The sequence below is a fragment of the Pithys albifrons genome, chromosome 17 (assembly GCF_047495875.1).
Source record: "Pithys albifrons albifrons isolate INPA30051 chromosome 17, PitAlb_v1, whole genome shotgun sequence".
Taxonomy (NCBI): Eukaryota; Metazoa; Chordata; class Aves; order Passeriformes; family Thamnophilidae; genus Pithys; species Pithys albifrons.
The window spans coordinates 9,400,711-9,426,739 of NC_092474.1; the positions used below are offsets into that span (position 1 = coordinate 9,400,711).

The 26,029-nt window shown below is 49.9% G+C and overlaps 2 protein-coding genes across 9 annotated transcripts in view; both read left to right on the forward strand.

The window, feature by feature from the left end:
- The window catches only part of DGCR2 (DiGeorge syndrome critical region gene 2), a 49,153-nt gene extending 33,871 nt beyond the window's left edge, over positions 1-15,282 (forward strand). For 4 of the 8 annotated variants that reach the window (XM_071571740.1, XM_071571741.1, XM_071571742.1 and 1 more), the window contains 5 exons: positions 1,011-1,187; positions 2,548-2,751; positions 7,884-8,036; positions 9,343-9,579; positions 10,366-15,282. In XM_071571740.1, coding sequence (XP_071427841.1) covers positions 1,011-1,187; positions 2,548-2,751; positions 7,884-8,036; positions 9,343-9,579; positions 10,366-10,607 — 1,013 coding nt within the window. In that variant the 3' untranslated portion in view covers positions 10,608-15,282. Of the gene's footprint in view, positions 1-1,010; positions 1,188-2,547; positions 2,752-7,883; positions 8,037-8,731; positions 9,580-10,365 lie in introns of those variants that run through there. The other 4 variants (XR_011699230.1, XM_071571744.1, XM_071571746.1 and 1 more) reach the window with 4 other exon arrangements.
- Positions 15,283-19,026: 3,744 nt separating this feature from the next.
- On the forward strand, positions 19,027-26,029 carry LOC139679942 (carbonic anhydrase 15-like). The gene is made up of 8 exons (XM_071572113.1): positions 19,027-19,230; positions 20,806-20,841; positions 22,824-22,994; positions 23,218-23,378; positions 24,050-24,142; positions 24,485-24,551; positions 24,753-24,919; positions 25,554-26,029. Exons 1-8 carry the CDS (start codon positions 19,164-19,166, stop codon positions 25,770-25,772), a joined length of 981 nt encoding a protein of 326 aa, XP_071428214.1. The 5' UTR covers positions 19,027-19,163; the 3' UTR covers positions 25,773-26,029.

Genomic DNA, 26,029 nt, shown 5'->3' on the forward strand with positions numbered 1-26,029 from the left:
ATGCTGCCTTTGACATGAACATAAACATTCTCCTTAAAAGGACCTTTCTTTGCTCTTTGGACAGCTGACTGCACTGCCATCTGCTGGCAGTGTTAACAACCAGGAAGGCATAAATTACAGAAAAAGAACTATAACTTTATCCAAAGTTTTATTTAATTTGATGGATTACATGAATTTAAGCTCTCTCAATGCAATATAGTCTTCTGTTTTCAAGTGTGGTATTTAATAAAGGGATGCCTCTATGAAATAAAGTACATAAAGTACATAGTAGCATTCAGTAGTTTCTGAAAAACTATTCTTAGGCTTCATTAACTTATATTGAAGCAGATTCTGAATTCCTAATGCCTGTTTGAAAAGTGATTTAGGGTTCTGTAACTTGAAAATTTTAATTTATTATTGGGACATGGAAAACATACGTCCTCTAAAAAGTAATTAACACCCTTTGCGCTGTTTGGAGCCCATCACAATACTGGGTGTTAACAGTTATCTGAGTTGGAAGGACCAAACTGTGCATATCCCCAGTGCAGCAGCAGTGTTGGGGTGTTTACTCTGCCCCCAGAATGAGCAACAGGAGATGTGGAGCACAGGTGGATGCTCAGGCATCTTTGGAAGCTCCAGTGGGTGCTTGGAGTGCCAGGCTCGAGGTTGGTGTGTGGGTTCTTGCTCTGTTGGTAGCAAGTGTGGCCAAACTCAACATGGTTTGAGGAGATGCATAACCACTGTCAGGCAAACCCCGTGGGGCTCTGGAGAGCAGCACTTGTGAACGTACCAGAATGTCACTTTTCCTGGTTCAGAGTGACAGAATTACCCAGTCCTTTGAAAACAGCAGCCTCTTTTCTCTGTGAGTCACCCCTTCCCTGCGGGCTGTTTGCCTTGCCTGGAGCAGAGTTGCCAATGGAAGCTGGAGCTGGAGGGCACAGCCTTGGTGTGTGTGAAATGAGTGACGTTACAGAGCCTTTCTAAAGCTTTGTGTACCCACAGGCTGCTCATGCCAGTGTATCTTGTTCCAGGCTCTTCAGAAGTGTTTTTACCCCCCGACCCCATCTTTGGTCCGGCTATGTCTGAAAAGGAAAACGTTCTTTGTGCCCAGCTTCAGTGTTTCCATTTCCCTACCCTCCGGCGCCACGGCTTACACAGCTGGTATGCTGAGAACTGCTATGAGAAATCTTCATTCCTCTGCAAAAGGAGTAAGTTGGTTTCAGTTCAGTGTTAACTGTCTTGTGTGTTTAAATATGCATATGACAAATATGTGGAAATTGTTTCATTCTCCTTTCTGACCTCCGCCCAGTGAATTAAAAACAAAAAAAACCCAGGGTGGAGTTATGTTTTTGTGTGGTTTTAATAAAACGAGTGTTGTAATGTGTGTCTGTCACACAAATACAGAGTGTCACTAAAAAATTGTTAAGCAGCAATATCAGCCCCAAAATAAAGTATACTTGGGAAAAATATTTTTTAAAGAAGCATCTTATTAATAAACATCACTCTTACATTATTAATTTCACATTAAAATGAGGAAACACTTATTTCTGGTTTATTTTGAATATAGAAAATGTCTTTCCAACCAGTTACTAGAACTAGAGGGGAAAGACAAGTGGAGCTTACTGGCTTAAAGTGGAAAAAAAAAAAGAAAAAGGCTTTTGTTCTGTATCTTGCATTTCTGTCCTCCAAATGCCTGGAAACCAAGAGAGGTATTGGCAACATTATCAGGCAGTCTTAAACATTACCTGATTTAGATGGTGCTTCTTTGCAAGAAAGGTAGACATTGTTTAATTATGAGGGTCATCAGGAGTGCAACTGACTCCCAGGGTGGTGGAGCAGCCTCTGTCCTCAGAGGTTTTTTTGACCAGATTAGATAAAACCCTGAGCAACCCATTGGGATGTCATAGCTGACCCTGCCTTGAGCTGGAGATTGAGCTGGAGAACTCCTCATGTCTCTTCCAGTCTGAACTTCCCAGCTGACCTGTGCATAGGCTGGAGGGACAGGCCATCCTCCCCGAGCAGCTGCTCCAGCTGACAAGTCCCAGCACTGTGGTCTCTCTGGTTTTGGTACCTGCCTCTCGGTCAGTGGGCAGAAGGCAGCTGACCTTCCTCTGCTGGGCAGGGATCAGGATGCTGCTGGGACAGTGGTAGCACCGTTGCCCAGCTTCCATCTTTAGACCTGGCCTGTTCAAAGTGTCCTTCAGGTTTGGTGCAGAGAAGATCCATCTTTTCCCAAGTACCAGGAGAGGGGAAGGGAGCTGCAGCAGGCTTTGTCAGTGAAGCTTAAACTTCTCAGACCACTTGCTTTCCTTTGTCCTGGAGAGGATGCCTGAAAGCGTGTCAGTTCCATTAAATACCTGAAACTCACTGTGTCAGTTTTGAGCAGTAAATCATCCCTGCGTGCCTGCAGACTATCCCTTATCTTCCCCACTCCTTGGAGATCCCTTTTCAAAGTTGCTGTAAGGTGTAGGCATGGATTTTAACTGGTGATCTGCTTATGCTTCCAAATCACTTAATGCAACAGAATAAACTGGATTCCATCAATACTGATGTGCATTTCTGTTCTAGGCCAGACCTGTGTTGATATCAAAGACAACATTGTCGATGAAGGATACTATTTCACTCCAAAAGGGAATGATCCCTGTTTGAGCTGCACATGTCACAACGGGGAGCCCGAGATGTGCGTGGCTGCTTTGTGTGAGCGGCCCCAGGGGTGTCAGCAGTACCGCAAGGACCCCAAAGAGTGCTGCAAATTTACCTGTCTAGACCCAGGTAAGAGGTGACTGCTACAGTGTTGTCAAGAACAAACAGTTGGGGGCTCAGCTTGGTTTTATGTTTGAGTATAACTTTGTTTGAAATGATCTTGCATCATTTCATCCTTGCAGTGCCTTGGCATTGCTGGGTACAACTGCCCTGTGGGGAAAGATCTCAAGCCACAGGAAAGGAAATGCTTCAGGCTGTGGCTGGGAAAAATTAGTTATCCTTGTTGCTACTTGGAAAGGAGAAACAGTAGCTTGTTTTCAGTACGGAGATTGATAATACTGTGGGTTATTAGTAGAGCATCTTGCACAATTCCTTTGTCATGTTTAGTTGTCATGAATAGGAAGCAATTTTCTCTTGGGCACTAATTAAGCATATTTTTCTGGATGTGGGCATTTGTGTGTGGAAGTTTGCATGCAGGGATCATGTGGGAAGCAGAGCTTTTAAATTGTGTAAGTTTCAGCCATCATTCAGACATATAAAACCTTGCTTATTGGATTTGACATATCAGTGCAGCTTCTTGTTTTGGATCAGTGAAGTCTTCAGCTGACTTCGGTTTGTCAGTCACCATATGGGGTGCAGATTTTGGGGGGGTTATTTTTCTGTAAAGAGACTTGCAGAAAGAAACACTTACTTGGAATTTGCTGCGAGGGTGGTCAAATACTGGAGCAGATTGGCTGTGGAACCTCCCATCTGTGGGGAATTCAGTGCCTGACTGAATTCAGTGCCTGACTGGACTCTTTGCTGGGCAACCTGCTCTAGCTGATGCTGCTCAAGCAGGGTTTGGACTAGGTCATCTCAGGATGTTCCTTTCAACTTCAACCATTCTGTGAGACTGTTACTTTTTGTATTTTAAACAAACCTAATGTTACCTGAGTGCACTAAGAAACGATTGTTCTGAACTGCTGTGGAAAACACAGAAGGTCAACTGTTCCCATCAGAGCCTTCTATTTCAATCTGTTACAAATTCCAAATTTGCTTATTGGCTTCCATGTTTGCAGTCTTTCTTATTGGTCTTACCTAGAGAAGTTAATCATTAAAGGCCGCTGGCTCCTCCTTGTGTCATTCATGTTCCTTCTGAAGGTTAAGCTTAACAGATGTTCGTGGCTTGTGTTGCAGGTCGGTCGATGAAAGGGGGCAGAAAAAGCAGGAGTCTTCCTCCCACTCCTATCAGCTGAGTTAAGACTTAGGCTTCACTTTTTTTATCTTCAGGAACAGTGTCAGCAAAGCATCATCCAGCAGACTGGATAAGATGACCTGGGATAACCTCATGCCGTGTTCTTTAATCCTTGCTTATTGCTGTGGGTCTTAACTATTGATGAATACTGATCTGAAGAGTGTATTTTACCACATCCTTTCTCATCCTTAAGCTCTTCCTTCTGTACTGATGCTAAATGAGACTCTTTCAATATACTCTTGCTCAAAGTGCTCTGGTGGTTTTTTTTAGTAACTTAGTTTTTGAGAGAATTATCAAGCAGTCCTCCAAATTCCTTCGTAATGAAGTTACTTCAGCTAGTGATAAACACTGAAATTTTAAAATGAAACATTTCAGTTTTCCTTCTGAGTGTTTATAAATGACTATTCCAGATGACAAAAATTAGTGAATTACTTTCTTTAATCACAGTGTATTCATCTCTGTCCAATTCTTTCATATATCTTCCCTCAGCTCTGTTGCAAAGGAAAGAAAACAGTTTACTGATCAGCAGTAAGTGAATTAATCACCCAAGGAGAGACTGGGGGGAAATAAATCCTGCTGTTGGGTTGGCAGGTAATCAACTCTTGCAGTGTGAGTGGGTGAGCAATGATTACAAGTGGATAACGAATATTACTGAAGGACTTGGTAGCAGGGGAGTTTTTCAGCAGTAGGAGTAAGCTGAGCAATCACAGCTCTGCTTTCTTGAAAGATGCTTCTCCTCATTTAGCAGAAGATAAATAGCAGAGGAATATCTTTCATGTACTAATGGTGAAACTGAGGTAGTCTGTCTATTGCTGCTCCTCGGATGTGGTAGAAAATAATTTTTCTTTTGTGGCTCTTGTTTAGACCGACCTGCAACTCCTATTTGTGAAAAGGCAATAGAAGAAGTAAAATATTTTGAAAGAGCTGATGTGCAGAAGCTTTTCTAGTGATTAAATGGGTGCAGTTACAGGGCACTAATACTATACTGAGCATAAAAACAACTTTTGTGAAATAATCTATTCGTATTTTTGTGGGTTATAAATCTCTGTGAAGATACAGATTGTGTTCTATACAATCTGACTCTTTGTCTTTTTTTTCTCTTTTTTGGGGGGTTGTTGTGTTTAAGGTAGGACTTGACAATAATTTATCCAAACAGTCTGAACCTGAGGAGCAGCGTGATGGAGGCCCATGACAGCCCAGGAGGTCCAAGAATTGCAGTTGTGCCTGGCCTGAAGGAATACAGAATCAAGCTTGCCTAAGTGTGACAACCCACCTTTAAGGGAGATTTGTAAATGTTTGTTGGTGAAAGGAATGACCAAAGTCAGAGGGTTCAGAAAGTTCTATTAGTAAATTACACACTTGACATGGAAATTGGTGTGTTAGCCCCTAACCTACTGTGTAAACACACAGCAGTTTGGATAAAGGGATAAGGTGAAAGGGAAGAGAAAAATTAAAAAAAAAAAGAGATGAATTACAGAAAGAAAGGAAAAAAGAGAGGGAAAAGAGAGAGAAAAAGAGAAACTAAAGAAGGAAAAAAAAGGAGAGAGAAAAAGACATCACCAGTCCCGGTTCCAGCACCAGTCCAGCTGAGGGGACGTTGGTCCTGGTTCCAGTGCTGATCCTTCTGCATTCATCTGGTTGATGAGATGTCCAAGGACCCAGAGGGCACTGCCCAGGACTGGAGGGTACCTCTGTATGGACAGCTTCCTCTGCCCAAGGACAGGGTTTTCACTTTCTGTGTAAACTCATTCTCATGCACAGGCTGTTCTTTCAGGCCTTTCTGATGTGGCTTGGAGGCCTTCAGGCATCTTTGGTGGTCTCAGTCCCACCCTACAGTCCATGCCCACTTCCTGCCATTTATTCTTGTGCTGTGCTGTGTTGTGGTTCCTTCTTGCTGAAGTGCTGCCCTGTCTACACCTTCTCCCCTTCTCCAGCCAAATCTTGTTCTTTCTTACAGCGTGTTAATACCAATAGTCCTTGGTTATTATCAACAATTCTTGTCTGTTATTGCTAACAGTCTTTAGTTGGCTCCACAGCCATCCTGTTATCAGTTTTTGAGACATACACATGAGCCTCTTACCATCTGGGAAGGGAGAGCTCAAAAGGATCTCACTTTGCACTGCTGTTTATGGGGTCGTTAGGGAGTGTCAGAGTAAGTTTCCATCCCAGCCACAGTTTGAGTTGGTAACTTTCTTTGAAGGTTCAGTAACAGAAATATTATTGCACTTGGATTGTTGTTTTGGCAAAAAAAAAGTTTCTGAGGCTGTTCATTAAAAAACAGGAGTTCATTAGACACATGTTAGTTCCTGGGAACAGAGTGTTTCTGATGAGCTCAAGAGGAGCTTAGTCTAAGTGCAGTTTGTCAAGGCTGAGGCCTAATGAGCATTTCTCAGATCACAGTGCGGCCTGGGAGGGGAGGATGTACCACTACAATCCATCCTGAGACCAAAGCCAGCTTCCCTGGGCCTCTATTCCTATAGAGTATGTGTTACTGGAGTCACTTTAGTGCCATTAACAGCCTTAAATAATTTAGGATGATCATGATGTCAGTGCATCAGCTGAAGCTCTGACATCCATAGTTTCTAAAGGGTTTGACAGCACACAGGCTTTTGTACTGCACAGCTGGATTGAGAGGGTGTAATGTTCGAGTTCTATGTGTAGGGCACTATTAAATTAATTCCTTGCTGCCAAGAATGCGTAGTGTAATAAATACCAGCCTATTAGCCATTTACTGCAACAATGTATAAATTAGGTGGATTTTTCTGTTACTAGTACAGCAGTACTTAGACCTTTTACAGGCTTTTAGCCTTCTTTTATAAGGATTCTTTGATAAAACTTTATCTGCTTTCAGTGAAAGGAGAAGTATGGAGGGAGCTCTTGCAGCTGGAGTGGATGTGGGAAGGAAGAGGTGGCCAGGATTTGGCTGGTTCCTCTGGGAAGTGTGGTGGCACTGCAGTGACTGGGAAGAGGGGTCATACCTGGTAGTGCCCGTGTCCTGCAGCAGGAGGTGGCCAGGTTGTGCAGCCACCTCATCTGTTTATTATCCACAGTGGACCTGGGTGTGTTTCTCATTCAGAATCCTTCAATGATAAGCTGGTGCAAAGAACACAACACAGTCATCTGTAGGTCACTCTGCTTTCTGTAGAGCATCTGCGTGTGCATGTGCTGCTACTTAAGCATAACCAAGTGTGATTAGTTGAACTGTGAAAATAAGTGCCTCATAATTTCCTCACAACAGACTTCCAAGTGTGAATCTGCTTATAGCAATGGGCTAGCAATGGGATAGACCTCTCCACACTCCTGGGTCTGTTTCTTGTTCTCCCACTTACTTTCAGTATGACTCTGGGAAAAGATTTCATTCCCATTCACCCTCATCTCTTCACTTTCTGGAAGATGATTATCATGTTGATTCACTTTTTTGAGGTCTTTTTACTTCCTGTCCCTTAGTGGTGCTAAACAATCTACCAACGACACATGGAATTTAGGTGACCATATCTTGGTGATAATGACAATGTTTAGGGGTTTAGAGATTTTGTTGTTGGAAATGTAGAAGTTAAGGTTTCCAGAAGTCATGTAGTGTGTACATATGCCAGTTCTCACGCCTTTTCCCAAAGCTTTCAGGCTTGCTTTCCTCTTTAGTATAACTTCATCAGCCATGACAGGAAAACAAATGGATGTGCAAAAGGCCATTAACCTTTTCTTTTTCCCATGTTCAGAGACCTGAAACCTTCAACATTTTGTCCCTTTTGCTGAGGAAGATGTTCTTAGAAACTTTTAGATCTTGCAATAAAGAGATAAATCACCTGATGATTCATGATTTTCTTATGTATTTGAAATATGGAAAGAGTTAAACCAGGCAAATGAATCCCCACTCTGCATTTATCTCTCCATTACTGACAGAAGAACATCCAGAAAAATGAGTGTTAAACAAAAATAACAGTCTGCTTTTCTATGTTTTTTGTAACAGATGGCAACAGTTTGTTTGACTCCATGGCCGGGGGAATGCGACTGATCGTGAGCTGCATCTCCTCCTTTCTCATCCTCTCCCTGCTGCTCTTCATGGTCCATCGGCTGCGCCAGAGGCGGAGAGAGCGCATCGAGTCCTTGATTGGAGCAAATTGTAAGTACCAACACTGACCTTGTGCCTCGTGCTCACTGCTGACAGAGGGATGGACGTAAAGGTGGGGAATGTCCTGGTCTTGCTTGACCAGGCCTGTGTGTGTGTCTCGGTAGGTTCTTCAAACTTAAACTTTATTAGTGGATAGTGGAAAAATGTGTTTTTATTTATATATGGTCCAAGTCAGAAATTCCTTCTGTGTAAATGATGGTCATAGTTTGAAGAGGTTAGAGTCAAATTTAGATGTGATACAGGACAAACAGCCTGGGAGCAGGTGGGCCTGGGTATGGTTGTGTAACTGCAGCAAGTTGACTTGTATGGGTTATGTAGACTTTTTTAGGTCTTCAGGAGACACGAGTTTCTTGGGTGTGAAAAGTGGAAAAAGGTGTTGAGATCCGACTTAAACTGAAGAAGGAGGCATGGTGGTGTAGCTTTGATGTAAATTCTCTCCCGCCAGTAACTCCCCATGCCATTAGTTAACAAAAGAAGTAGCTAACTACTACCAATTCCTTCTCGATCGTTTTGGGTGGGGGAGACTGGGGAAAGATGTGTTGGGGAAATGGGCTTGGACTGTCTCTCTTGTTCTTGGGGACTACACACGGCTCTGGCAGTGTCTCTGCTGCTGTGCGACTGAGACCGTGGCTGCTCCTCCTTGCTGCTACTGTAGAGTAAGCCAGTTTTTTCCCCTGCCACTCCTGTTGCTCCTGGTTTCGGCATTGGGGTCCCAGTCTCCGCTCCAGTCCCATCGCCGCCTGCAGAGTCGTGACCGGCCCGCCCTGGCTGCAGCAGCGACCCAGGAGAGAGAGAGGTCGCGGCTGTTTTCTGGAACACGCTGCAGTTCTCCGTTTTCCAGCTTTCCTTCGTTTGGGACAAGGGACACAGGGGGAGAGACAGAATTCATCTGAGTGCTCATCGCTCGTCTGTCTCGCTGGAGAGGGACTGGGAGCTCACCCTGCAGCTAGCCGGGCTGTGACACAGACACTGCCCATAAGTATAACTTTTCTCCAGGAGGAAACCTGCTGGTTTGGTTGTTGTTGTGTTTCGTTTTTCTTGTGTTATATCAGTTATATCTATATTACGGTTATATCTATATCTACACATATATATATATATATAGCAGTTAAGAACAGTTATCCTTCTTATATCCATTTTCTGATTAAAGTTCCCTTGTTTAAATTTGATAAAGGGTGACGTAATTATTGTGGAGTAATCCCCTCCCTTGTTTATGGGTAAACATTTTGGTTCTTCCCCTCAAAACTAAGACGCATGGGATAAAGTCCCTTACTCCTTTTTTCTTCCCTTGAAACAGTGCACCATTTTAACTTGGGCCGCAGGATGCCTGGTTTTGACTATGGTCCCGATGGTTTTGGAACTGGCCTTACTCCACTGCATCTTTCAGACGATGGGGAAGGTGGAGCATTTCATTTTCATGACCCGCCTCCACCCTACACTGCTTACAAATATCCAGATATTCAACATCCAGATGACCCCCCTCCTCCTTACGAGGCATCTGTCAATCCAGACAGCATCCTTTGTTCCACTCCAGGTATGTAGGCAATAATTTCTCTTTTCTTCCGCTTTTTTATTTTGGCTAGAGGATAGATCTTTTTTTAAGCTATAATCATGTGTTTTAGCAATTGTGATAGGAAAATACATATCAAAGAACATCTCTAACTTTTGTGATGGAAAAGTCTTGTGTTAAAATGTATCATTAAGTTTGTTTTTCCACAAAGGTTCTTTGGATCACCTAAATTGAAGTGGAGTCCAATCTGCAAGTAGTTTACCTCTTAGACCTTACTTATTTTCAAGCTTTACCTTGGATGGGTTACCTGGTTACCTTTTCTCCACCATGCTGATACCATTTCTGGCCTTTGAAGATGGGCCTATAGAGATTAGTATTAAGAAGTAGAACAAATGTCAAGTACAAGAGATTTTGAACAAAATATATCCAGCATCTTCTCTCCTGCCTGCTTCCTCCACCCACACCCCCCAGAAACTGACCAAAAATACCACTTTCTAATGATTCACTCAGTGCTCTTCAGTTTTGCAGCTGTGATAGTCACATACTGTAGAAATTATTCCAATTTGGGATTTTATTGCAGCATATTTCACAAGATAAGTGCGCCTGATTAGTGCTGCATGCATCTTGTTTATATGTCAAAGTTTTATTTTTGCTATCCAATGTTCTTCTTTTGCAGTCTCATCTTGTTGTGCATTAGCACAAAACCAGGAAAAACTCAGAGCTTCCAGAAATACAGATCATAAATCTATTTGGGAGTGTGAAATGATGACACTTCACGTTCTGATTCTGCTTGTTTTTATTCCTTTGCAGATGGAGTCCTTTCTCAGACTGTGCAAAGCAGTCCTCCATCACTAGGAAACTGTGATGTATCCCCACAGCTTACAGAGGGATCGCTTCCTCCCTCGGTTGGTCCTTCTCCAGTGGAGCTGGAAGACTCTGCTGACAGTCGCACCTTTCTCGTCCCTCCTGACACTCCGCTCAATGAAAACACACCGGCAGAAACTCTGACAGGCAGCCGGCACAGCCACTGTTCCCTCAACACCGTTGTATAGAGGAGCCCATCACTTGTCAGAGAGAGTTGTAGCAACTGTTTGCACAGACAAACACTAATCCGTGGTTTGAACTTCAGAAGGAATCTCCACTTTGTTTTTCAAACACTGCTTTTATGTTCTAGTTTAGGATCGTGCCTCTCATTTTTTTGGCTGTCATTATTCATTCACTAATCAATTTGTCCTGTAAATATGGATTGTAAGAACTGCTCTTTTTTTTTTCCATTGGCTATGGAAAAGAGAGCAGAGAATTCCTTTGTCTTCTAAGGAGGTGAAAAGTATGGGTAGTTTGTTTTTTTGTTTGTTTTTTTTTCTTAACCTGAGAGGAATCAAAATCTACATCAGAAGAAAGCTGCTTGGATTTGTGTGGATACCACAGGATCCAGGGAACAGACAATGGAGAAGGAGGGTGGGGGCAGTCACTGTTCAAGCAGAGAAGACAGAACTGCGGGAGAAGGGGTTGGGGCCTGTTTTGCAGAGTGGGGGCCCTGAGCAACTAAAACACAGGCCACCAAGAGTTACACTGTGTAAAACACTTGCGGGTTTTGACCTGCCTTGGTGTTTCAGAACATCATAGGGACTGGAGGAGGGGTGGTCTACGCAATATGTGACAAGTCAGTACTAAGAAAACTGGGATTTGCATTTACAGTTATTTGTTGGTGGTGGCTGCAAAGTCTGGTGTTGGGTGAACTTCTGGCCCATGAAGAAAACTGGGTCTGTGTGATGTCCCTTTGGTAGAACCCTCACCTGCGTTAGGCAGTACTTTAGGGAAGAGATGGGGAGCAGGTAACTTTGATGCAGTCTTTGTTCACTGTATGAAGCCCCTCTTTGTTATAATCCCATAAGGAAGATTGAGGTCTTTTTCTTTCTAGGTTAACTCCTTAACAGTGAACAGTTGCACAAGACTGGCCTGGATAACAGATCATTGTTCTTGCTTTTCTTATTGCATGCTATATTTAGCATGTATGTTCCCTCACCTCCATTTCACTTCTTTGCAGTTCTACAAATACCACTTAAAAATGGTGATCAACATGTACTATACGTGATGTTTAATTCTAATTGGACACTTGTTCCTTATCTGAGTCCCCATAAATTGCCAACCCTGTTCTAGAGATTTCCCTCGTGCCCCCAAACCATTTTTCCAGGTCCCACAAGGGTTTATAATGAGGTTAGTGTACTTAAATCAATAAAGCAGTTTGCTTCAGTCTGATATGTCATCTTAAATTTCCCCCTTGTATTGAACTCTTTAAACTAAGTTAATTTACAGATGGCAGAGATTCATTCACTCCCTCACGAAACCCAAAGTCAAGCGCTGTTGGTTTTGACAATGAGTGCAAAATAATCTTTACAGGTGATTTTAAATTTAAGTTTGGATTTCAGTGTACAAATAATTTACCCTTTTCTCCCATCCTCCCCTTGCTTCTGCTTCTCCTTGACTTACTGTAACGGTCAGCAGATGAGATGAATTTTAAGGAATTTGTAAAGAATGCCCCCTGTGAGTAGTCTCCTGTTACCTTATGAAAGGTACAAGCCTAGAGGGACAGGAAGAAGATGCTGCTTGGGGGTGTGTATGTGATCTATTTTTCTATTAATGATGAGAAATCATACTTGTATGACAAATCCTAACCCACTGTTGCAGTTTCCCAGTGCAGCTGACTCCTTCCCCATGGAATACGCTGCTACTTTCTCTATTCCCTGTCTTGCCTATTGGTTTATACTGTACTTGGGGATTGGTCTTGACAATTCAACTCCTTTTGCACAGAAAACTGGGTTTCCTTACTGAGATCCTATCTGGTGTCCTGACATTCAGACACTTGGTGACAACCTTGACTCCATCAGAGAGCGCAGATCACAGTGCTGGGGTGCGCTGCTGGCACACGAGTGGGAGGAAGCGCCATTGGGAAGCCTCTCTGCCTGGAGCCGTTCTGCCGCCCGCCCTGCTCTCTGGGTTGAGTGGCTCCAGCAGCCTGGTACGAAACGAAAGGAGCTCTTCTCCACCCTGTTGGATCCCTTTCCATCTCCTCCTCCTCCGAGTTCCAAGCCCTGGTCTAATGAAGTAGATGGATAGCAGTAGTCAGAACCATGCATACAAATTACTGAGCATTTCTGAAGTATGAAAATAAAGCGGGTTTTGTGCATTTTTGAGCACATTCATACGTTTTATACATTGTATGTACTGATTTTTCTTTAGTTTTATAGGTACGAATGTGTGTACGTGTGTGTGTGTGTCTCTGGGTGGTGATATATCTATATATCTATACATACTGTAGACAGTAACCTTTGTGCTGCGTCCTTGTAGGTGAAGCTGAGCACTGAGATAGGAACTAGGCTCTAGGGTTAATACTTCTCTCAAGCTGACTACACTCTGTTGTAGGACAGCCTGTGATACTGTACACTTAAGTAGGATGCAAAGTCTACGCTACTACAATCTGTTCCTGAAAAATATTTTGTTAGCAGTGCAAAACAGAAAATCTCCAATTTCTTTTGAAGCCAGATGGAGTATTTGTTCTTTGTAGTATCCTAGCGCAATAACAAAAGGCCTTTTGGCTTGGTCTCTGAAGCTGTGTTTTGTGGCTGAGGTGAACAGATACCTTACCTCACGCTTCTAACACTGCAGGAATCTGTTCAACATTTTTTTAATTATTTTAGTTTTGGTTCTGTGGTGAATTTTATTTGCAAATAAGCTCTGTTACAACTGGCGACTTCATGGTGGCTCCCGGTTGTAGCTATTCCAAATGGAGGCTTCTTTGTAGAAGCCTCGTTGTGATATTTTCCCCATTGCTTCTGAGCCTTTCCCACTTGTATATTGGCAGGAGGCTGCTATTTTCTCTGTTTCCCCCCAGTCCTTATTCATCTTAACTGTAAACAAAGGAAATTCTGCCTTCTATGGAGCAACTCACTACAGCTCATTTACCTCTTGGTAAGCTTCTAATTTGGCAATAAAATTGTCATTTTCTTTCCCTTTTTATTGTAGCTTTTTCACAATGAGTACTTTCTCTTGGAGTAAGAGCCTTTATAGCAGAAAATGTCCCAACTGCTCAGACTTCTGGACCAACTGGGGAAGAGTTAAGTTTCCTTGACAGGCGTGGACTCCTCAGCAAACTTTCGTTGCCCTTGGCAAGGTGACTGGGAGGCAATTTGTCCTGAGCACCAGTTACAGAGGGTTGATGCTTGCCCGAGGAAAACGTTTCTGTTTTGATTGCCATCAGATTGATGAGATCTTTGGAGTTACTTTGTGCATTGATTTTTCCCCCCACCACTGTTTGTATCTCTGGATGTTTTTCCTAACTACTGATGCATCCTAAAAGTCCCTGCAGACCCGGTGGGGAGATGGCATTGCCACATCGTTCCCAACAGTGCATGTGAGCCCAGGGTGTATTTATCTTGGGATATCCTTGACAGCAGTTGTTGTAAAGTCCCAGCACTCAGCTCTGCACAGCACTCACACTTCCTGCTGTGGCCTTGGACAAAGCTGCTGCTCAGATTCCCCCTCCTTTTGATGTACTGTGGTGCCATGTGAGGTCTCTGCTGTTCCTTAAGAGGAGCCCCAGATACTCTGGTTTGTCAGTGATGCCCTTGTACACAGTGTCACAGCAGCCCCTGATTCTGTACTAGGTGAGTTGTAGAGTGTAAATGTTAGAGAGGGGCAGAGGGTTCTGTTCTGCGCTAGAACTGTCACTCCAATGTACAAAAGCTTATCTGTGTAATGTTTAGTCCTGTTTAGTTTGAGCCTCAGACTCTATCCATGCAGCAGGATGCAAATCTAGAAGAAGAATGAAGTAAGTGGATGTTTTTTTCCAAAGGCTGAGTCTTGGTCGCCTGGTGCTCTGTCTCCACAGGTGTCATGGAGTCATGGCCTGTTCATGTGTCTCCCAAGTTTCACTTGGAAAGAAAATGTTTTTCTGTGACCAGTAATTACCATTTTTTCCCATCTCATGTTATATAAATTTGAAACTATTTTTGAAGATGTTTTTATCTCTCAGATGTGACTTCTCAATGGCAAAGCACTGATGTTTTAGTGTTGCCTCATACAATCCCTAACATGCATCTCTTTTTTTCAGTTGCTGAAATTCTTTTTTCTCCCTAGCTAAGTAGCATGTAATATAGAGAAAATTCTTTTAAATTTCCCTTTCAAGTTGGGAGCTGAACCTTAAAATTAGAGCAGTTGAGTGTTTATCTGGAATAGACACCTTCAGTGATAAAGATGCACTTCCCCTAACAACAGTCAGCGTTACCTGCTACGGTACCACATAGCTTTAATTTTCCAGTATGTGCACCTTGAGTGTTGAGTGGGTTGGAGCTGATGCCAGCAGAGGTGGCCATGCTGTGCCATACCCTGTGGGTGGGGCTGAGGGTGCCTGGGAGGCTGCGAGAGAACGAGACCCTGCGTTTTACCTTCCTCTGGAAAATCATTTTAGCCAGCACTGCACTTGCAGGCTTCTCCTGTGTAGTTGGTTTGTGACTGGACTTAACTGTGGCAGTGTATAAAAGATTTTGATATTCTGTGAAATACCATGTAGGATTTAAATTTATACTGTAATAGTTGAGTCCCTGTGACACTGGTTTTCTGTTTTAACTTCTTTGGGGTTGGCACGAATCTTTCCTTTTTTTTTTTTTCCAAGATGCTGTGAGAAACATTTCATCCAAATGCCAAATAAATTGTGTTCTGTAAGAGAAATGTTTTGTTCCAGTGTCTCCTGATTTCTGCATTGATGTGGTTCCCCAGCATTACAATGGAAGGTTTTGTTAAATCACACTTCTGAGCTGTGATATTGCAAAAAAATTAATAGAAGCATTTAACTTTGAGGAGTGAGGCTGCCAAAGTCCCTGTGTGTACAAATTGCCAGTGGGATTTACCTGTATTAGTGTAATTTTAGGAAAGTCATCAAGAAGGTGATGTGCTGTTTGTTGCTGCTGCCCTCACCAAACCCGTGGGAGGGTGCTGAGTCCCGGGGCAGGTGGTTGTGCTGGATGGAGAGGGTGGTCCGGAACCCAGGTCCCTGTTTCCCACGCGCTGCTGGGCACGCAGCGTTTGCCGTGAGCGCTGTGGAACAAGTCCCGCAGCACTGCGGGGCTGCCCCGTGCCCTGCTCGGGGCCGCAGGGATGCGTTCGTTGCTGAAAGCCGGCCAGGGGCGCTGTCATCGTCACTGCGGGGGTCGGGGAGGATCCGGTCCCCCGTTCCTGTGCCCGCAGAGGGAGGGCAGTGCCACCGCAGCCGCCTCGGCCGCTGCTGCACCTGAACCAGCGCAGCTCCAGAGCGGCTGGTCTGGGAGCGACAAACCTCTCCGCGGGAGCTGCCTGATGTCACCAGCGCTTGGAGTGGCTCCGTCCGGCAGGGACTCCGTGGGACTCTTCTAGTGCTGCAAGATCCTGTGCAGATACAAGTTGCCCTTCCCTCTTGCCCTTCGTTGCCTGGGGACGGCACAGCTCCCGCCGGGAGCAGCCTGGATTGCCTGGAGCGTGGCCGCGGCTCTCGGGGCTCCCCACCACTCCCCGGGGACACACGTGTGAATGGGCTGCCCTGTCAGTGCTGACCCCCGAGTGCTGTGGCAGAGCATTGCTGGGCAACCTTGTGCTGTAAGCTCTCAGCAGCTTAAAACGCATTTTTCTGGGAGGGTGATGAGCGGCTGTGCTCAGCACGGCGTGTGCGGGGCACTCACCCCCTGGGACAGCGCCAGGGCCCGGGAGCGTGTCAGACTCACACAGAGGCCGTGTGCGGGCAGTGTCCCCGGGGGTGCCAGGCCGTGGGGGGGGAGATGTCGCTGACCCCGGCGGCGGAGGGAGCGTGGGATGAATGAAGGGGCTGTGCAGCGGCGTGTGGCCAGCGCGCATCTGCTGGCCACAGTGCCTCCTTTGTGCCTGTTCCTGCTGCGCTCGCTGTCCTGCTCCCGGCCTTCTGCCTGGGCTAGCAGCGGCTTTTTATGGGGGTCAGAGATCCTTACAGAGAATCAGAAGTGGCTGGAGTATTTATTGCCTGTGAACTTTACCTCCCAGCGGCACTTGCCTTTCTGGATGCTCACAACCTTTCATGCATCATCCGTGGGTGATGTGAAGCACACCTTGGCTGCTCAGGTCTTTGTCTTGTCACTGTCCCTGTCAGCTCGGGTCCCCGGCCAGGTTCCCAGGCGGCTGTGCAGGATTTACCTCCAGGAGCTTGGCACCTCCACTGTTGTGCTGGCACTGGGCTTGCTGACGATGCACATGGTGGGGGTTCCCAGCATGGTGGCACTGTGCCCACAACTGATCGATGGCTGCAGCTTAAGTAACTATTTTTATTTCTCAGTGGTATTTTTTCCCCTGTCACAGCTCTTGCCCTTGGTGCTGTGACTACGCGTGTCTGTGAGGACCTCGCCTGGCTCTGTGATGGCAGACTGATGGATGTGGTGTCTCCCTATGAGGACAGCACAGAGCTGCAGGTCGGCCATGAGCTCAGCACCACCACCACACCAGCAAAGCCGGCAATTTCAAGGTTTGATCTTGGTTCCTATAGAAACTGGAGGTTGCTCCTGCCTGGCAGGGTTGCCAGCAGCCAGCAGTGCACCCTGGGGAGCAAGGCAGTGGGGATGGGTGGAAGTGGGTGTGACACAGCACCTTGGTGCTGCTGCTGGCTTTCCATGTGCCTTGCAGACCCCTCTGCTTCCTTGCTCTACTCGTCTCTTGTTGGGGCTGTGCTGACCCACACTCCGCTCTTGCCCTCCTTGCTAGAAATCACTGCCAGAGAAGCCTGAAAGACTAAAAGAGTGTCCTGGGGGAACAATAGCTATGGGGTGAGAGTGTCTCAGCTCCTGATCCTAAGAGTCTTGGGCTTCTCCCTCAATGCCTGGCAATGCAGGCTGTCACACTGCGAGTGGGTGGAAGAGGTGCCACTTGGCAGGCTCACATCTTCAATGGAGGTTTAGGTTTCACAGGTGCCAGAGAGCTCCTCTTTCCTGGCAGTAATCAACTTCAGGCTGCAGACCTGGTGCGACCCTCTTCCTCACCAGCCCGCCCTTTGCGGCTCACTCCGGAAGGATGACCACAGCCCTCTGCAGAATACCTCATCCCTGGGGTGGGGGCCAAGACTCAGCCATGGAGCAGAGCCAGAGCAGCTCGGGGGACACCTGTACTGCTGCCCTCCCCTGTACCACACACCGGGGTCCAAATGCAGCTTGGTCTCAACCAGGCACCTGCCTGGGGGGCACAAAGGTGCCCCAGAGAACCCCTGCTGTGGACGAACCCCTTATAGCACATGGCAGCCAAGCCGTACCACTGAGCCCGAGCCCATCCCTGGCCAAGCCAGCAGCAGGAGGCTGCTTCCTGCTGCCCTGGCGCTGCTGCCGAGCTTGTTCATCCTGGCACTGGCTCGGCAGTGCTCCCGACCAGCGCCAAGTGCCTGAGAGGGGCACTGCAGTCTGGGCCCCGTGGCCTCCTTTCCACTGCTGCCTGAGGATGGCAGGGATATTTTAGGAGAATGTGACAACACCATGCTCCTGTCTTCTCACCCTCTTCCTACCTGCACAGCTCCCTTGGTGAGATCCTGGATCCTGTGGAACCTGACTGGACAGGTGCAAGGGGAACGGCATGTGCTCACACCATGATGAGCTGAACAGCTGACTCCACCAGCACAGGATGCCTGCACTGGGTGCATAATGTTTGTGCCCCAGCTCTGCCCCCTGCCCTGGCCAGCCAGCGTCCCTTGGCTATGAGAGCTTGAGCCACTGCAGCCTTATACCTGCTGAGGGGAAAGGGCTGAATCCTGTCCCACCTGCGTGAGGCTCCTTGGTAACCCCAGGGGCTGAGGGTCCCTGCAGTGTGGCTGTGGAGGCCGCCTGGGCCCTGAGGATGGGGCGCCAGGAGGTGCTCACTGGGCTTTGCCCAGGGAGGAGCCTCTGTTTGCAGGGCTGGGCTGGGTTTGATCTGTGGGTTCCCATGGCACCTCCTGCTCCTCATCAGCTGGGAGCCACCATGCTCAGGAGTGGGAGATGCAGGACCCACTGCTGGCTGGGGAGTTGCCAAAGCTGGCGGAGAGGGTATGCCCCACCGCTTGGGTCTGCAAGGAGTGGGGAGGAGATTGGGCAGAGCTGGTGCCCCCAGCCCCTTCTGTGCCTTCTGCCTACTGCAGCCCCCTGAGGCTCATCTGTACTCCCACACACTGTGGGGGTGGCATGGGGCGCAGTGGGGACGCTGCTGAGCCCCAGCTTTGGGGATGGAGAGCGGGATGGTACCGGGGGGACACCCCCTCGGCGGGGAGCGGGGCGGGCAGCGCTGCACCCGTGGGATCCGCCAGCCCCCGCTCCCCGCCTGTCCCTGTCCCTGTCACCGCGGGCATGGACCCTGCGGGCGCGGAGGGCTGGCCGGGGGCCGGGCTCTCTCTGCTCCCTCCTAGCAGCCGAGGAGTTAAAAACTCAGCCCGGGTGATGAATATGTAAGAGCAGAGCCCAGGCTGGAGCTGAGCATCTCCCGGGCTGCTGGCGCTGCCAGCGCTGCCGCCCGCCCCAGCCCAGCACCGGGCTCGCCGGGCGCACTGCGGAGGGACGGGACAGGGCAGTGCGGGGGTTTCCCCGCTGCCCCTCGCCGCCATGGGCCCCACCGGGCTCGGCATAACTTTCCTGACTCTACCCCTCGTCGTGCGAGCGGCCACGGGAGGTGAGCTGCGGCCGGGGGCAGCGCGGCCGGGGGTCCCGCGGTGGGACAGGACGGGGGCGTGGGACTGGGGGACCCAGTGGGGCGCCGCTTATTCCATTTCCCTCCCACTTGTTGTGGGATGATGCGGGCTAGGGGAGTTGGAGACAGGGACTAGGGATCTAGTCTGGCCCAGGAGCCCTCTCCTGTCCTCCCACTACCCGCGTCCCTGCAGCTGGATGTCCCTGTGCACCGCTGGGCTCGGGAGGACTCAGCCCACCTGGGGCTGTCTCTGCTGGCCGGGTCATGGTCCCCCTTGGGAGACTGGGATCTTGGGCTTCAGCCCATCCGCCCCACAGACCTACAGTATCGGGAAACACCAACGAGGACGAAACCTCCAAGTGAACGGGCGCTGCTGTCCCGGCCCGAGGCGCTGGGTGCTCACCTGCATCCGGGCCAACCTGGGGGAGCCAGCGCTACTTTGGCTGCTGTCAGGGGATGCTCGAGGGCTGGTGTGTGCGGGTCTGAGGACTTTTCATGAGCTCGGCTTCCCTCTGGACCCCGAGATCTCTGCCCTGGGGAGCATACAAGTCCTGCACTGACCTGCTTCCAGTTCTCTGGGTAGTGAGAATTTGGCTGCAGTGCTGCAGGCTGAGGCCATGAGCAGCACAGGTGGAGGCAGGCAGGGCTGCCTTTGTCCTGCTGGTCTGAGTGGCTGTGGCTGGCACAAGAGCACAGCTCAGCTCCCCTGCAGCCGGCCTGCTGGCATGGCCCCTCGGCCATCAGCAGGGACTGTGTGTAGGCTGGCCTTGGGCAACACCAGGTAGTTCCTGGTTGCCAGGAGCAGGATAGAGATCTGAGGAGGGAAGTGCTGCACTCCCCAGCTCCCATTGCAGGGCTGATGGTCCTGGCCAGATGTGCAGACAGCCGAGCAGGAACAGGGCTCCAGCTTTCTCAGCATCCCCTTGGCATCCCTGTGTCTGCTATGCCAGCACTTGTCATCAAGTGCATAGTCCCCACAGCCACCCCAGCATGGGCAGCCGGTGGGAGTTTGGCAGCTCTGGCTGAGGTGGTCCTGAGTGATGGGATAAACTGTCACCCCTGCAGCGTGGGTGCAGGCCTGCCTACTGCCTGCCTGCCCACTGCCTGCCCGCTGCAGCCCCAGCAGTGCCTGCTGTTGCCAGCCCACCTGCGGCAGCCACAGCAGGGAGGACTGTGACAGCCCCCCTCGGCTCCTGCTCACCCACGGCTGCTGGAGGGCTGCAAAGCATCTACTGTGGGGTGAGGGGCTGCCTTGGTAGGATGGATAAAGGGGGGGTGGCCCCACAGTAGCTGTGAAAGGAGCACAGTGAGCAGCGAGGCTTGGCTGCCTTGGAGCAGAGTGATTCTGAGGGAGGTTTTCCTGTGGAGTGGCTGGGGGTGGCAGGGAGGGTGTGAAAACACCAGCCAAAAATAACTGGGATGAACACAAGTGTCGGCGGGACCCCAGACTGCAATGAGGGATGTCCTCACTGCTGGGGGGCTGGGCACAACCATGTGTGGGTTTGGGAAGGGGTGTCTGTCTCCATCACCTGCCCTGAGCTTTTCTTTCTCCTGCAGGGCAGTGGTGTTATGACTCACAGGACCCTCAGTGTGGTAAGTGGTGCCAAGTGTGGGATGGGGGTGTTGGGATTTTGCAGGGCTTGGACCCCACAGTGCCTGGCTCAGGGCACCTTGGACAGCATCAACAAGGTTGCAGTGGGAACCATGGTGTGGAAAAGGGTAAATCCCCCCATATCACACCAAAGTGGGAATGATTAAAGTGTGTTGGTGTTTGAGTGTGTTGGTGTAAAGACTTGACATGCACCTGAGCCCCTCAGAGCGACTCGGCCCCACCCCTCACCCCAGCCAGGTCTGGGTGCTCCTGGGGCAGAACCAGCTTTCCCCCTTTCACCCAAAACAAATGAAGTCCTGGATTTAAAATACACCATTAGAAACCCCAGTGCAGCACAGGGAGCAAGGGGGGTGGGAACCTCAGAGGCCCAACTGGAAGAGGGACAGCTCCCTTTGGACAGGCAGCAGCCCTGCCTGCCTGGCTGGGGAGGGAAGCGTGCCTTAGGGGCACTTTGTCTCAAAACATGCAAATAGTTTGTAAGAGGTTAATTAGAGATCATCAAGCATTTAATCAGCTGTTACGGCTCAACTGTTTTATAGCTCTTGGTTTTACATGCCCCGTGGATTGCTGGGCTCCGCTCATCCCTGTCGGACCAAGGCTTGGCCTTACCCAGTTTAATGTTGTCAGGGTGGTGAGGGCAGGTTTTGGCAGGGGAGAGGGGCCGGTGGGAAGCGGCTGGGGCAGCGTGGAGCCGGCTCTGTGCCTGCAGCAGAGCCATGTGGAATGGTTCCTTATGAGCGCACCAGGTAATTTGTGGGGCCACCCCGTAATGCCATGCCAGGAGGCTGGTGGGATGCTGGCACAGCCAGACTGTGACTTCCAGGCAAAAAAGTTGCCTGGAGTAGTGACAGAAGAGCATAAAGGGACAGGGCTGCGCCCAGGGGGTAGGAGGTGGGATTCAGCTCACAAATGTCTGTGGTTTTGTATGCCCAAGAGGAAGGTAAACGTCAGAGCTGAACCATGGGGCACTGCTGGGGGAACAGTTCCCCAAACTCTGGCTGTAGCCAAAGACTGCCCAGCCATAATGTGTGCCAGAGCAGAGCCAACGGTGTCTACAGAGAGATGTGCTGAGCTCCCCGGGACTTGAGGTGCCCTGGGTGGACAGGGCTGGAGACACTGAGGGAAATCCCATTCCCTGGCTTGGACTGAACCCAGATACTGGCAGTGCCCAGTGCCAACATCTGCAGCCTGGGCTGGACCAGGTGAAGGAGCGAGATGTTATAGCAGCCACACTGGAGCAGTGACCAGCAGGGTGGCTGGCTGGCTATGTCATACAGCTGTGAATGCAACAAGTGTTGCAAGAAGAGTTGATGCTGGGGAGATGCTACATATGTGCTGAAACTGCATCTATGGAGTGTGTGGTCTGGCCGTGGTGGCAGTCGTGGGGATGTCTGCTCACAGCCCCCAGGCAGCACTGTGGGTTTGCAGTGGGTCCAGGTGGCTGCCAGTGTTGTCACATCCTCACACAGCTCCGGCCACAGTGACCTCCCACCCCAGGAGTTGCTGATGGACATTATATGGTCACAGGTGACACAGTGTTGGATTTGCCCCAGGATGAGCTGTGGCCAGGATGCACTATCACTTGCCACAGTTGGACAGAATCAGTGTGGGTAGGCTAAGACATTCTAAAACCCAGGGATGGGCAGAAGGGGCTGAGAGAAAAGCCTGCCCTTCACCAGCAGCTGTGTGGACTGAGGGATGCTGCTGCTGGGCTAAAAATAGCCCTGGCCCCTCGAGGAAATCCTTCTGCATTATGGATGAGGCTGCAATAAGCCCCTGTTCATCAATAGGGAGGAAGCTTGGCTGGGTAGGAGGGCAGCTCCCATGGGATGTAAACGAGAACAACTGGGCTGGCAGGGGCAGCAGGCCTGGCTGGGGACACAGCCAACCCTGGCCTTGGGTCCCCCCTGGGGGTGGCAGTTCCTCGGTGACTGCCCGTGGTGCCCTTGCTCCTCCTCTGCAGGGCCCAGCCACTGGAAGGAGCTGAAAGCCACATGCGGTGGCAACAAGCAGTCCCCTGTGAACATCGACAGGCGCCGGCTGCAGCGGGACAGTGGCCTTGGGGACATCCTCTTTGAGGGCTATGACCAGGCTCCGCCTGGCAAGTGGAGGCTGACAAACAATGGGCACACAGGTGCGTGCTGAAGCTGGACACCTTCCCCTGTCCTGGCTCCCTGGGCACCATCCCATCCTGGGCTTGGCTCTGCTGCCACTCCCAGATGCTCCTGCCCTTATGCTGCAGGGTCCTGTGTGGCTCCTGCCCTGTGGGTGTGTGTTAGTGCTGGGATGAAGGCATGCAAGAAGGAGTCCAGGTGTGCCAGGTGCTCCCTCCTCACCTTGTCCTGCTGCCCTTGCAGTGATGCTGAGCCTGGCGAGTGAGTTGGCCTCTGAGCACATCGCCATCAGTGGCGGGGGCCTCCCCAGCAGGTACCGTGCACTCCAGCTCCACTTCCACTGGGGCAGCCCAGCAGGGAATGGTTCTGAGCACACCCTTGATGGGCGCCAGCTCCCCATGGAGGTAGGTGAGAAAAAGCCCTCATCATGCTCAGGGTGGCCCAAGTCCTTGGTGTGGTGAGAAGGGGTGATGCTGGGGCATCCCAAGGCTGCCATGCAGCAGGTGACTGAACTTTGTGATGCTGCACTGGTGGGTTCAACCGTGCTCCTGCACAGGCACCTGCATAGTGAAAAAGCAGTTGACGTGAGACTTGAGGTGTTTCTTTACCATGTGTGGGCCAAGCTGCCTCATCCAAGGCACTCAGCAGTGTTTGGGGCGCTCTGCGCCCTGCCAGGACCACACACTGAGTTAGTGAATGCAAGTGAGAGCATGTGGGAGTGTGCTGTGCCAAGCACATTGGGATCCTTCTGGGTGAAAGAGGCTCTGCACCTCTAAAATATTCATTATCTGCCAGAGGAAAGCAGAATTTATGTTTCTTGGCTGCTGAGCACCCTGGGACTGCTGGCCCCATTTTACACACCCTTCAAAGGATGATCACTTCATTGGGGTGCTTTGATCCTCCAAGCAGCAGCCCAACAGATGTGCCAGTGAGACCTGGAGGGCTTTTCTGGGAGTGGTTGACTCAGTGTCTGGTCACCACAGGCTGGCCAGAAGGGTCCATAGAGAGTGCCCTGCTGCCCAGGGTATTGGCTGGGGGCAGTTCTCCATGCTTGGCTCCTCTGTGCTTTCCTCAGCTGCACATCGTCCACATGAATGTCAAGTACCGGACGCTGGCAGAGGCCAAGGGGCATCCCAATGGGCTGGCTGTCCTCGGCTTCTTCTTCCAGGTAGGTCTGTGGGGGCTCATGCTGCTGACAAGAGGAACACCCTGGAAACAAGGTGCTGGTGTGCTGCTGGGGGAGCATTGTATGTGTGCCTTGTGGGAGCGAGAAAGGTCAGAAAGACTGGGTAAAGGCCAGGAGGTGCTGGGGAGTCTCAGTGGTGAAAGGTACCAGAGCACCTCCCTGACTTTGTGGAACAGGGTACTGGCTGGGAGCCCTTTTCCACTGCTCTGCAACAATGTGGGGCAGGGCCAGCTCTGCCTGTGAGTGCTCAGCAAGACAGGATGATGCAGCTCTGCCCTGCCAAGCCTCTGCCTTGCCCCAGCCACTTCTTCTCCCCATCCACAGGTCTCTGAAACCCCTAACACCAATTACAACACCATTGTGGTGGGTCTGAGGAACGTCTCCCATGCTGGTGAGTCATGTTCTCATCGGGGCAGGGCGGAAAGGGGAGACCCTGGTGTGGGATAGCAGGGGTGTGGCCCACCAGGTTGGGTGGGGGGACCTGCCAGTCTGGGGTCCATCAGGCTGAAGGGAAACTGATGGGCATGGCCCCACTGTCCCTACCACATCCCTGGTACAGGACAGGACTGAGTGTCCACGTGTTGCCCCACAGGGGATTCTGTGGATTTGGCCTCCACCTTCCGCCTGAGCACGCTGCTGCCGCATGCCGGCCGGCTCTCCGGGTACTACCGCTACCAGGGCTCCCTCACCACCCCTGACTGCAGCGAGGTTGTTGTCTGGACTCTCTTTGAGGAGCCAGTGGAGATCGGCCGGGAGCAGGTACTGGCATGTACAGCCCCACGCTCCAGCACCCAAAAGGCTGGGCCCCCTGGGTGGCCCCTCTCCTTGCCCTTGAGCAAGAGCACAGAGAAAGTCATCTCTATAATAATGCTCCTGGCAACTTTGTAATTAATGAATTAATTGTATGAGCGTTAAGTAGTGGAGATGTGGCCACCTGCCAGTGGGGAGAAACCCCATCTATAGTTCTCTCCCTCCCAGCCTTGGTATTCAGAAAGAGAAATGGGAGTGAATCCAATGAAGTGGAGTAGAGGCTCCAAGGAGGTGGATGGATGGATGGATGAAGTTCTCCTCTGCTGCACAAGAAGCTTAATAGATGTATCTCCTTGAGGGTGTCATGGGCCAGCCACTGTTCAAGTGCTCAGTGCTGGCACCAAAACACAATTAGCTCCTTAAAAACTCAGGACCTTGTCCTTGTAAGGACACACCTCTGTGCTTACCTACAAGTTTGTCTTTTTGAGTGCGGTGGTGGGTGGTGGGAGGACACTCACTGGTGCAGAACCATGCCATGGGTCCTGTGCCTTGGGCAGCAGGGCAGTATGAAGGGGCTAACAGCAGGTTTGGGGTGCCTGGTGCAGCAGCTGCCCACCCTACCCCTCTCTCTCTCTCGTCACAGCTGCAGGCATTTGTCAGCACCCTTCACTTCCCACCAGATGGATCCACGCTCCTAAAAATGGTCAACAACTTCCGTCCACCCCAGCCCCTCCACAGCCGGAAGGTCTTTGCCTCCCGAGGGGCCACAGCCAGTGGTGGGTCTCTGCATGGGGGCCACCACGAGCTCCTCTCACCCCTGCTCCTCCTGGTCCTACTCAGCCTCTTCTCACCAGTCCCATAGGATCTGGTCTAGCCTGTCACCAGTCTCCACATGAGCATCGCCCTGGTGCAGTGGAAATGAGGAGGCGATGCATCTGGTTCATGGGAAATGGGTAAAAAAACAACAAAAAGCATGATGAGGCCTTGACTGGGTGAGGATTTTGCGAACCTGGACCTCTGCACAGGTGGATCTCTGCAAGTCTGGAGCCGAACTGTGATGCCCCTGTAGCTGAGAGGTGGGATTTGCAGGGAGGGTGATGCTCTAGGGGCTGGAATAAA

Bases quoted from the DNA above. Each gene is read 5' to 3' on its own strand.
- LOC139679942 (XM_071572113.1), top strand. From the start codon at position 19,164: ATGGGCCCCACCGGGCTCGGCATAACTTTCCTGACTCTACCCCTCGTC. The intron at 20,842-22,823 runs GTAAGTGGTGCC...CCTCCTCTGCAG, and splicing joins CTCACAGGACCCTCAGTGTG to GGCCCAGCCACTGGAAGGAG. The intron at 24,552-24,752 runs GTGAGTCATGTT...GTTGCCCCACAG, and splicing joins GAGGAACGTCTCCCATGCTG to GGGATTCTGTGGATTTGGCC.